At 42.3% G+C, this 12,118-nt stretch overlaps 1 protein-coding gene across 4 annotated transcripts in view; it reads left to right on the top strand.

Moving 5' to 3' along the window:
• SETD3 (SET domain containing 3, actin histidine methyltransferase) overlaps positions 1-12,118 on the top strand; it is a 68,334-nt gene that overhangs the window by 48,014 nt on the left and 8,202 nt on the right. For all 4 annotated transcript variants that reach the window (XM_032482605.1, XM_032482606.1, XM_032482607.1 and 1 more), the window contains 2 exons: positions 7,343-7,401; positions 8,250-8,364. In XM_032482605.1, coding sequence (XP_032338496.1) covers positions 7,343-7,401; positions 8,250-8,364 — 174 coding nt within the window. The remainder of the gene's footprint in view (positions 1-7,342; positions 7,402-8,249; positions 8,365-12,118) is intronic.

Here is a 12,118-nt window from a genome sequence, read left to right as displayed (position 1 = left end):
CCTCCCCTCCTCCTTCCCTCACATCTCTCTCTCTCTCTCTCTCTCTGTGTCTCTCTCTCTCTGTCTCTGTCTCCATCTCGTGGAGATAGAGAGAGCTTTCCTACCAAACCATGGCAGTTCCTTTCCTGGGACAAGGTATATACTCACGCTCTGAACTTCGGTCACCCTGTCAAGGAGGTGGGTTTCATAATGGTAGTCAGAATAGTGCCCTCTTATAAATGACCGGTGGCTCTGGTCATGCAAAGTCTGTCCTGAATTGTTGAAATCTAAAATAGCTGAAGTGAAAAATAAAATACCTTGCACGCTGATTGTACATCATTCTGGCCTATCTTTTTGATGCAAATGAGTTCTTCTAAAATGATAACTGCTTTTTACCATTCTGTTTATTTCTAGTCTTTAATAAGAAGATTGAGGAGTCACAAGCGTATATACTGTATGGATAAGCATTGCTAACTTGGTGGCATTATCTTTTCACAGACCAGAGAAGGGGTTAGAGTCCTTAAGTTAAATAGCAGATTGGGATATTTGGGGTGGGGGAGTGTCAAAGGCAAAGAAACAAGATTTAAGAGCTTAGAAGAAGATAGAGGTTGCTTGTCTGACCTGCTTTCAGATGAGGAAACAGAGGCTCAGCGGTGGGGTGATCTGAGGTGACCCGGGAAGTGACGGGGCTGTTTTCAAGGTGTGCTTTCTGCTGGGGTGAGTCGGAGTGTGGTGGAGGGGCATTTGGTGACCATATGGTACAGAGGCTGCCTGGCTTGGTCCATTTTGCTGCTTGTTGGCTTTTTAAAATAGAGTAGATCTTTGTTGAATAAATGTATTTGAAGATAGATTTGTTGGGAGGTTGGGGAAAGAGATTATCTGACCCCTAGATGGTGGAAAAATATTGTACTTGTGAGAGATGGAAGACGGAAGAAAAGGAAACTGAAGTCTGTTTCTCTGGAAGCCTATGGGGGGGGGGGGCTCTGTGCACAGGAGCGTGGAACCAGGTCGCCCTGGGTTGAAATCTGTTACAGCCGGATGACCCGGTGCCCCAGGTGCTACCTCTCATTGCCTGTGGAGCTGTCACCTCCTCTGTTCTGCCTGTTGTTCGTCTGGGCCACCCTGCATAGCCCAGGTCAGGCGTTGGGGATTCCCTAGTGGTTAGAAAGGACGTGGTCCTTGCCTCACAAAGAAATGTGTCAGATGTGCATGCATGCATGTATGTACACACACACACACACACACACACACACACACACACACACACACACACACGATGGCAGACGGAGGCCAGCTTGGGAAAGAAGGGCAGAGGGCTGGGAGGACACAGAGCAGAGAAGCCTGGTGGTTGGAGGAGGGGATCTAGACTGCGGCCTCTGGCATCATCTTTCTTTTTGAAGTCACTTATCTGACTGCTGCGAGGCAGAGCCCTCTGAGGATGATGACGGTGTCTGATGTCTTTTGTCCACCTGTCACTCACATGGCATCTAGCAGGGGCCTTGACTTCAGAATTCAGTGAATACAGAACTCGTTGAATTTCTAGTCCTACCAATTCAACTTTTTTCTGAGTCAGTGACAATTTGTTGAGTGAGATAATGATTGACAGTCAAAAGTATAGATTGACTTTGACTAAATTTGGTTCGTGGCTGATTGTGCATCTTCAGGGTATACAAATGGTAACCAATAAAGCTTTTAAACAGGCATCTCTTTTGCAGTGTTTCTGTAGATTTCAATTTAATTTAAACTGGATGTAAGTTATAGATCTCAGTGTTCCAATGGAAGAAATCAATCCTTCCATCTTAAAGTAATTTTATAAATTTATTGAGCAGTTTTGATATTTCTCCACTAATCTCATTTTCTTCATTAAAGTTTTTTATTATTAGGTAATACACATTTGTTATAAAAACTAAATATATGTATAAGTGAAAAGCAAGCAGTTTAAATCTAATGTGTATTGATGTATTTATTTGATTGTATTGAGTGAATTCAAAGAACTTTATAATGAAAAATTCCCTGAAGAGTTGGAGATAATCTGTGCCTAAAAATAAAAGTCTTAAAAATTGATTTTTTCCCTCAAGAGCCAAATGCATGAACCATGCTTTGATTCTGATTTATGGCCATCAAAACTAAATTCTAGATTCAGTAGATGTTTTGCAATTTGTCATCCTGTTAAACTGTGTTCTCTGCACTTAGGAAGTGAAATATGAGCAGGAGGGTTGGCGGACACACTAGAGATTGCTGCCTTCCGTGCTCTTCTAATCAGCCTTCTGTTAGAGTGGGAGGGGGAGCCTCAGGGTCCTAAGTGTAAGCTTTCCCCTGGCCCCCGCGCCCCCTGCCTTTTCGTACATAGGCCAAACATAGTAATTGCCGTATTTTAGTTAGAGAGTTTTAATTGCATGCTATTGTGGTTCTTTATCAGAACAAACTAGGTACAACTTCTAAATTGTATTTTGTTATTTCTGATACTACAGAGTCACTGATAAGTCACTGAACTGCCATGTATGTTTTTCAAATTAACAATTGATTATATATCATAGCAGACTGTACATTCTGTACAACACAGTTTTTAGGAGCCGTTTTTAGGAGCTGAGCCACTTTCCCTTTAGTGTATTTAAGTGCCTCGTTGAAGGTGATGCTCGACTATGTTCATCTTGGCTTCTGTCTCAATATTGGTCAAGGTTAGAGCTGAGTGTTCTTTAGAAAAGTAAAGATCTGATTTTAAGTAGTGTTTGTATCCTACAGGCCATGTGTGTGTTTTAATCCTCTGTTTTTGTTTTTGTTTTAAATTTCCTTAAAGGGTTTTAAATCTTTGGTTAGGTTAAATTTTTTTTTTAAAGAATTGTTTTAGGAAATACCTCTCCATCTATTTATGAAAGTACTTTTCTTTATTTTATTTTTAAAATGCTTATTATCAGATGTTAAAAACAAAAAACAACTTTAACCCGAATGTATTTTGTTCCTGTGCAGAGCTGTTTCAAAGCTGTCCCACATACTAGACGTTTCTGAATTAGAAATTCACATAATAATGAATTCTGCTTATTTTGCTTCTCCACAAAGGTTTGTTGTACGAGCTTAAAATAAGACTGCAGCTGATTCGTGTAACACATATTAACTGTTTATTTAGTTTAAGTACATGTCTGTATCTTTCATTTCTGATCAACCTGAAAAATTTGCATGCTGCACAGCAGCCATCTTCTTTTATACTTTATTAAATATCTGTCAATTATAAATATCAAGGTTTTACATTAATGTCAAGATAGTACATCAAAAATTCATGGAATATGTGACTTTTTCCAAGGGTATTTAATACTTAATGCATTTGTGTCATTTTTCTTTCCAGAGATATTGACAGGTTTTATTAAGTGTTTGTTAGGGAGATTTCATTTTTATCAAGGGACTATAAAGAGAAGCTGCATGCTGAATCAATTTTTTAGAGCCAGAATATTGTTCATTTTTTTCATCTTCAAACTCTTGTAATCCATAGGTTTTATTTAAATTTCTTCTTGGTTTATTTTTGTTTTATGTGAGTGATAGTTCAAGACAGAACTTTAATAAGGATCAAATATGCTGACTCTAGTGGTTTTTAATTTCCTTAAGCATAGCTACCAGACCCATGCAATATGGTAAATTCTTCAAAATGTCATACTTACATATTTAGCAATATTACTTCTTTTTATTGAAGCTAAACAAATGATTTTAGATATTAATCTTTCCCAAACATAGTGATTATTTTGTACCAGGTACAATATTACTGTGTCTCATCTGGAACACCTCCCGTGTCAGGAGAGGGAGTAGAAGAGAGCTTCACGGGGTTGCTGGGCTTGACATAAGAAAACAAGACTCCTCTTTAAAAGTGAGCTCCGTGGGGCTTCAAGTCTGACGATGAGCCATGGCAGCTGTTCACATCTCCAGCCTCAAATATTTACAATGCTCAAGAAAGTGAAAATATCAGTCACTTAAAAATCTGCAGAAAATCCATGCCTGGTTTCTAAACCTGAATTTACGGGGAGGGTGGAGAGCCGGGAGGGTGCTAGTGCTTGGCTGACCCCATGGCCTGCTCCTGTTGGGCCCTGGTGCCCCGGGGATCCATCCCTGCCGTCCTTCTGCACTGCCAGACGGACCCTCGCCCACCCCATGTGTGTCTGTGACTTGGAAACAGCTATCTCAACTAGAACCAATCAGCCACAATAAGTAAGTTTTCTGCTTTCATTTACATTGTTATTTTAAAAGTACAGGTTAAGAATGTCTTCTGTTGGAGAAGGCATGTCATGATAAACAAAACCGTTGTAAGATTTTGCTCTATAAAGTGAAGGATGTTCAGTTATCCTCCCTATAAAGTGTGAGCTTAATGACTTTTATCTAAGAACATTTTTAGGAACTTTCAATTAAGTTCAGGTTAATATTATAATTTTTAGAAGACTGTATTTTTAAACCTTAAGGCTTGGCTTGTAAAAAAAAAATCATCTGTCTGCAGCTTAAATAGTGTTGGGAATAGACATTGTTCTTATTCTTCATTTTTGCGTGGTATATGAAAATATTTATTTTTAAAGTTAAACGCTTTTCACATGCAAATCATTTCAATATTTGAATGTTTCAAGATCCTTGTAAAACTATTATATAATAATTTAAAGAAGTAGGATAGATTTGTTTTTTTTTTTTAGAAACCATATTTTTCTTAAGTAAAGCTGAACCATTCTGGATAAACCCAGTGTGGGTTTACGGTGAATTGCTGCGAAGGCCTCGTCCTGGGAAATAAAATTGCGGCCGTCACCTATTCTGCCATGAGACCAGTAGGTGGCGCTGGCGTCACAGGCGTGAGAGCCCCTTTGAAACGGAAGTTCCTTGCCTTTCTGCAAAGCTTCAGATTCTGCTTCAGTGGAACAGTTACGTCCATGTGTCTGTGGCAGAATAGCTTTTTTTAAAAATCAGAATTACTTACAGTGGGCACACCCTATTTTTTAAGCAGATAAGAACAACTATTTCTAACCTATTCTGCAAGTATTCTGTGACTCTACAGCCAAAATAATCTTGAAAATTAATCTGAATATGAAAAAAAGAATATATATAACTGACTCCCTATAATGTACACCAGAAACTAACATGACATTGTAAATTGACTATATGTCAATAAAAAAGAAACTGGAAAAAATTAATCTGAAGGAAGCATTTACACTTTTTCCCCGAGTTTTCCTTATGACTTCATCAGGAGTGTGAGCATGAACCTGTTTTTTCAGTGAGAAAGATACATAAATAGTAGGAAGGGAGATATTTTGGAGTTGATTTTCCATCTTTTGGGGCCTTGGGGAGGTCACCATTGTTTGAAGAGTTTTCGTAGAGTCCAAAGCTACTTAAAGCTCTTTGAGTGTTGATACATTCTTCCTCAAGTCATTTTGACATTCAGCATTCTAATTTTGAAAAGTGCCATTTTTTCTCCTATTCGATAAGTCACACTCTTCTGGGGAGAAGGGTCAAATTTTTTAATACTTGCGGAATTTAGCATTGAACTTTACCAGCTTTCAAAATAACATAGTGTGTCCCACAATTCAAATGATTTTAAAATATTTTAAAATAACAAAAGCAGCAATCCTTCCCCACCTGGCAGAGTTTGGAAAGCGGTGGGGTGAACAACACTCCCGGAAGATCAGACAATGTAAAGTTGGATTTTATTAAAAGTGAAGGGAAATTTTAGCGTTTGAATTCCTTTATCTTTCAAATTCTGAAGTTTTCCTATGGTTCTTATCCTCAAATTAATTTTGGGTGGAGGGGCAGTTGTCATCTGCTGAGTTTGTACTTTTATGAGGGAAATCCTGAGCACCGTTGTGGTCTAGTTCCATAATTAAACAGAAAGCATCTTTAGGACTCTCAGGACACAGCCTCTCATTTCATTCATTACAAAGAAGGGGCAATAAGAAGCATTTTCTCCTCGAATCTCTGCTTGACTATGGAACTGATTTTTTTTAACCCAGAGAAGGATTTTCTGATCTTCCTATAGCAGCTAGAAAATGCCCCGGGGCAATAGGTTATTTACTATTTTGACTTAAAGTGTATCTTCTTTAATTTCATTTTTATTATCACAACATTTATGAACTATGTCAATATCTCTCTGTATGTTGACTTCTCTTCCAAAGGGTTAAAAGTGGGCGAAGAACTAGAGGGGAGAGGCAGGCACCTGGGAGCTAGCACCCAATTGGCAGCCTTTTGTAAGATATAATTTGCCTAAAATTGCGCGCAGAGCACAAGCTTTTGTTTTCTAATTGATTTACGGTTTGAGCCACTTTTACCTCATCCCCTACTGTCCTGCGTCCCGTGCCAGCGAGCACATTACAGGGAGCGATGATAAATTACCGCGCACTTGTGATGCTAATGCGTCAAGAGTAAAAACCGCACACTACACGGGGCTTCGTGCATTAACAGTGGTGCCGAGACCCTGCAGCAGCATCTCATTTGTATCTCAGAAATCACCATTTGTTCATTTGATCACTTACTGCAGTCTGTCTATCAGACTGTAATGGAAACTGAAGATTAAAATTATACCGTTACAGCTTTTAATTTCTTAATTGAGACAAAGTTTTTAAGTGCTTGAAAGGTCTAAGGTGGGGGAGAGTGTTGTGGCAGAGAAAATAGGAAATGTATAAAATGTTCTCGCAAGTGTGAAGTTCGAGATATTTTTGCCAAATGTTCTTCTGTCCAGAAAAAAAAAAGTGGTGAAATTTAAATATGCCGATCTCTGCTTTATTATATTTGTTTGTAACATTTGTTTCCTGATTCCACACAACCGTGTTATGTTTCCTGATTTTCTGTATCTGTGCCGCGTTTGCCACGTATATGATTCATTTGCGCGTAACAAGTTGATCCCCGTCCAAATGATTTAAGTCAGAGGTAAATGAAAGAAGTTTCAATTTATTAGAGTGCCTTTAATTGTCCCTCTTCCTGATGTACAGAAGAGATTTGAAATCTATTCACAGGGGACGTGCCGCGCATTGCGCAGCAGAGGCAGGCCGGGCGGACCCCTGTCTGGGAGGCTTCGGGTCTCCGCTGAGACGAAATACTCCCGGCGTGGGTGTGCCTACCTCTTGTAAACTCAGTCCGCCTTAAATGTGGTTCCCGTGCCGTGTCTGTGGGTCCCGGGATCGAGATGTGAAGAAGCAGATTTATGGCGGCTGCTGGGCACAACAAATTAAGTTGACAGTGATGGATGAGCGCGTAATAGCGCGATGATCCCTCCGCAGCGCGCCGCGTCCTCCTGCTTCATTTGGCTCTTGTTAGGATCTGTTAGGCAGCTAACTAATGAAATTCTGCTGACTGGTTTCTGTTTTCCCTTTTTCTCTTTTCACCTCTGCTTTCTCAAACCTCGAATTCCCAGACCCATCCTCATGCTCACAAACTGCCCTTGAAGGATTCTTTCACTTATGAGGACTACAGGTGGGTGTGAGGGGTGTGTGTGCCGGGGGTGTGGGGGTATGTGTGTGTGAGGCCTGTGTTGGAGGGGGGTGGTTTCTAAGTGAATCTGGGATCTCAGAAACGAGAGAGGCCTCAGTAAGAAGTGACCTGCACGAGCCTCAAAAAAGAGTCTTTCCGAAGTTACAGTGGACCCCAGGGACGAGTATCAGCATGCTAATAGCCAGGGAGAAGCTGCCACGAACCTGTAGTGATGGGGGATGAGTGAGGCAGCTAAGGGATGCTCAAGACTAACATCGGTGTGGGGAGGTCGCGAGGGTGGTCTTTTTCTTTCTAAGTAGACTATTTTGGTATAAAGTAGGGACCTTTTTTTTTTAACAAAAAGATTTAATTCAGGGCCCAACGCAATAAAAAATAGTATTCCACATTTTGTAGAGTTCTTAGAGGATTTCTGATCAGAAAGGAGTTAAATTGTCTGCTTTTTGTGGAGGCTCAAAACAGGTACAGGAGTCAGCATTTGAGTGGAAGAGCGTGGGGTTAGTGTGGGGCAGGGCCGGGTGTCTTCGCAGTGGGCAGACCCACAGAGGCCTGGCCCTCCTTCCAGGCCCCTTTCTTCCTGGGGAAGCGTCTTCCCTTAGCCGTTCACTCCTGGCTCTCCTCTGGCCCCCTTTCCTTCCATTCCCTCCCCCTCCTCTCAACCCTAGATTTAATTTTAAATGATGGTGATGGCGACCAACCATCTCCTCTGCTACTTAGGAAAGGATTTTGAAAATTCAGAAGAGTCAGACACCCCTCGACCTCTGGTTGAGTTATGACTGCGATGGGCTTTCAGATGGACCGACTGTAACTCACCTCTTTTCTGATTGTTCCAGGTGGGCAGTCTCTTCTGTTATGACGCGACAAAACCAAATTCCCACGGAGGACGGTTCCCGGGTGACCCTGGCACTGATTCCTCTGTGGGACATGTGCAATCACACCAACGGCCTGGTAAGGACCTCCTCGGGGTCGTGCTTGATCCGGGGGTGCAGCGGTGGCGAAACTTCAGAGTGGACGGTCCACCTACAAGTCTCTGTCCCCTTCCTGCCCCCTTCCCACCCCGTCCCCACCCCCTCCAAAGGGAGCAAAGGAAACTAAGCCATGCCGCCCGCCCCGCCTCCCGCAAACAGAAGCTGGTATTTTTCTCGCTGAGTTTACTTAATCCTGAAAACGGGGAACTTGCATCTTACATCACTTTCAGAAACCACAATGAACTGCATTTATTTGCTAAGCCTAGACATACATTGTCTTATTGAACCACAGGCTAAGCCAAAGTTTCTTTTTCTTATTCTTTTTTTAAAATACTGATTTATTCAAACAAACAAACAAAAAACCTTTCTTCTTTCTGGGTTTTCCTTTTACGTCCCTTTTCTTTCTTTGCCGACTGTATTTCCAGTTCTGAACGTGCCTCTCATTCCTGCCCCCCTCCCTTCACCTGATGTGCGGACGTCCTTGGCCCCTTAATTAAGCTGCTTTTGTTCAGGAGCTGGTCCTGGTTTCCCTGGCAGGGGCGGGGCGGGGCCGGAGGAGGTGCGCGCGGGCTGGGGGCTCTTGGCCGTGAACGCAGTAGTCAGTTGGCATCATCAGACATTGAGAAAGTAGGGAGAGGTTGCGATGATTGTTAATCACGACGCGTAAGAGGAAGCCTGCCCTCTGCTTCTCTGCATTCTTCGGATTCCAAGCCTCAGCGGAGGCTGACAGGCTCTCTGTGCTGAGACGGTTGTCTGAGAAAGATTTCCTGATATTAGGAGTTGGAAATGTGATCAGTTTCAGGGTGTTTTGGATTTTTAAACATTATGGTAGTACACTGGTTTGTTTAGTTTTTTGTTCATTTTTTTCTCAGTATCAGCTTTTTTTGTTATCATTAGCAGTATTATAAATAGATTGGAAAAATGCTATAAATGAGTATTTCACATCTAATTCCACAAAATGGCCAGAACACACATAACACGTGCCAGACACTTAAGATAGAATACCCTCGTGCTAGTTTGGGGCGGTCTGTCAACAAGTAATGCTCTTAAATCGTAGAGAAAGAATAATTATACTTTTATAATTATATTTTGCCTTAATTTAGATATGCTTAAATTAATTAGCCATTTTAAGGAATAGTAGCATATTTTATCACTTACTTTCATTAATGAATAAAATTTTTCATTTTATTTTTTTGGTTTTCTTTCAGAGTTATTTTAAACTGATTCTACTACTGAAGTTTTAAAATTTTTCAAATAACTTGATATGTGACAATAGCATTTGTCTTTTTTTGGATTTGATCATTGATCCCCAAATTTGATTGATCATTGGGGTTTTTTTTAATTTCTAAAATTTAAAAAGTATATACTTTACTGTATACAAACAAAGCCAATTAAATGAAACAGAAGCCTCTAGAGTGATACTCAGAGGTGTCCTTCCCCACCAGCCCTCGGCCCCACGGCCCCCATGGGCTGTCGGCTCCGTGCCTCCTGGTAACTGGTAACTGGCTCTGTGGCAGTCTCTCCCATCCTTCCACTGTGCCTTTGCACCTTCACAGGCTCACATACATGCTAATTTTGTGTTGCTTTCATGTAAACTATTCACTTTTTTACCCCTAAAGGTAAAAGTTAGTTTATCTCAAAATAAAAATAATGAATTAATGACTACTAATGCTGTGTTTTCTCCAGTACTGTTCACAAAGTCTTTAACCCACCACTGTCCTGGCAAAAATATTCTTAACTTTGAGAAGGTTTGCACGGGGTGTCAGGACTCTTCTTACAGTGGTGTTCTCTCTGCATTCCCAACTGCGCTGTACCTTGGCTCAGCTGTTTCCCATCACGATTATAAGACTTCATGCGAAATTTTGTCTGGTAGGATTCAAGACTCTATTTTAACGTGATGAAGTTGTGTATTATACATATTAACAGTTAATCTCTTTTTTAAAATAAGGCACTTGAAATTAAGGCTTGGCTTTTCAGACAGTAGATTTCTTTTTTGTGTGTGTCTTTCCTGACAGTCATTGTCTGTCTGATCTGACTACCACTGAGGGAGTAGATAGAAATTTGTAACCCAGCAACGCTGTGTGCTTCTGACAGTGTCCCCAAACCTGGTTGTGGGGGTAGAAATGGAAGAATCAAGTCTGTGACAGTGATTGCAAACCAGCAGCACAAGAAAAGCACAAGAAAGTAAGAGGCTGGGTGGTACCTAGGCCAGGCCGCAGACTGGGGAACGGGCACTGATTTCCCAGCCGCTCGGAGGAACAAAGATAGACAGGTTTATAGGGCATCATCGTGTTCAGCTGTAAGAAGCAATGTGTCTAAATTCTGCATGACTCGTTCAGAATGAAAGGGAGCAGCAGTTCGAGTTCCCTTCCTCGAGGTTGTTCCATTTATACAGAGGAGGGCACTTCTGAGTGCTTTTTAGGCCACTATTAGTTTCAGCAGGTAAAGCGTGTTGGAACGAGCAGCCGTTGTATGTGAATGTGTGACTGCCAATCAGGAGGACAGGGCTTTGGGAGAGTCAAGCAGAATTGAGGGACGCTCTCCTTCAAAGGCCTTTCTGTTGAGAGTTGAAAAATCGGAAACGTTTAGATTTGCATGAGACTTCCACTCTCCAAGTGAAAGGCCAGGTTTTTACAGTAGCAGACAAGGCCACTGCTCCGACTGTCCTCACTACATCCCCAACACACAACGGTCTGGTCCCCACACACCCACCACAGGGCATTTGCACCTGCAGTTCACATGGCCTGAAACACTCCCTGCCCATCTGCACGACTGCCCACAGACCTCAAGCAAAGCTGTCCTGAGCCCCATGCGTAGGATGGCCACACCTCCCCTCCCACAGACTCCTTCCTGCCCTCTGTCCGCTGTCTGCTGTGTTTCTCCCTCTCAGTTTGTGTGTCATTGGCCCTCTCCCTTCTCTGCCACTTCTGCTTTCCTTCTGCCTGTGTGTGCTCCTGTCCCATCCCTGTGACCAGCCGCGCCGTGGAATGCTAGGCTTTCAGGCCTAGGAGGTCACAGGCAGTCCTCATTCCATGCCCCCTTGTCAAAGTCAGGTTTGGGGGTCATAAAAGTGATTTTGATGTTGGGCAGGAACTTCATGGAGCTGACTTTTTAATCAAGTGTTTGAACTGTTCTGTGAGTGAAGATGAGTCCAAACCCCGGCTTCGCTCATTCCTCGCTACTTTCATATTTCATGCAGTCTTTGCAGATCAGAGGAGTGAAGGATTTCTGGGTACATGGTGAGTCAGCCTTTGGTTTGGGGATAGTAGGTTTAACGAGTAGGATTATCTGGTCCTCCATCCCCAAATGCCACTCCCTGGACTCAAAAGTAATTCTTTGAGCTGTTGGCACCTTTATTACCAAGTAGCTCTTGTAGCTGTCTTAAACTTGGACTCTCCAGGATAAAATGAGGAGATCAAAGGAATGAATGAGGATTTACAGACAATCTAATAGATTGGGGGGGCTGCACTGAGGGACAGACTTCTGAGAGGAGCTTTTAAAAGTGTGAATTGGGGACCCTATTCTCGCCACCCCTAGGGGGGTTCAGACATCAAGTAGATATTCTCCCAGGCCGTGTCAGGTGTCAGGTACAGTGGGCTAAGCTCCAGGGCAGAGAGGTGAAGAGGGAGCCGCAGGTACAACACAGATAAATACCCTGGTGTTGCGGGGAGGGGCTTTGGGGGGCCCAGAAGGAGGGTGGGATGAGGGGAGGCATCTTAGGGCTCAGGCAGAAC

Source organism: Camelus ferus, chromosome 6 (genome assembly GCF_009834535.1).
Source record: "Camelus ferus isolate YT-003-E chromosome 6, BCGSAC_Cfer_1.0, whole genome shotgun sequence".
In the NCBI taxonomy this organism is placed as follows: Eukaryota; Metazoa; Chordata; class Mammalia; order Artiodactyla; family Camelidae; genus Camelus; species Camelus ferus.
The sequence above is the reverse complement of the archived record's forward strand: the minus strand, read 5'-3'. Positions and strand labels throughout refer to the sequence as shown.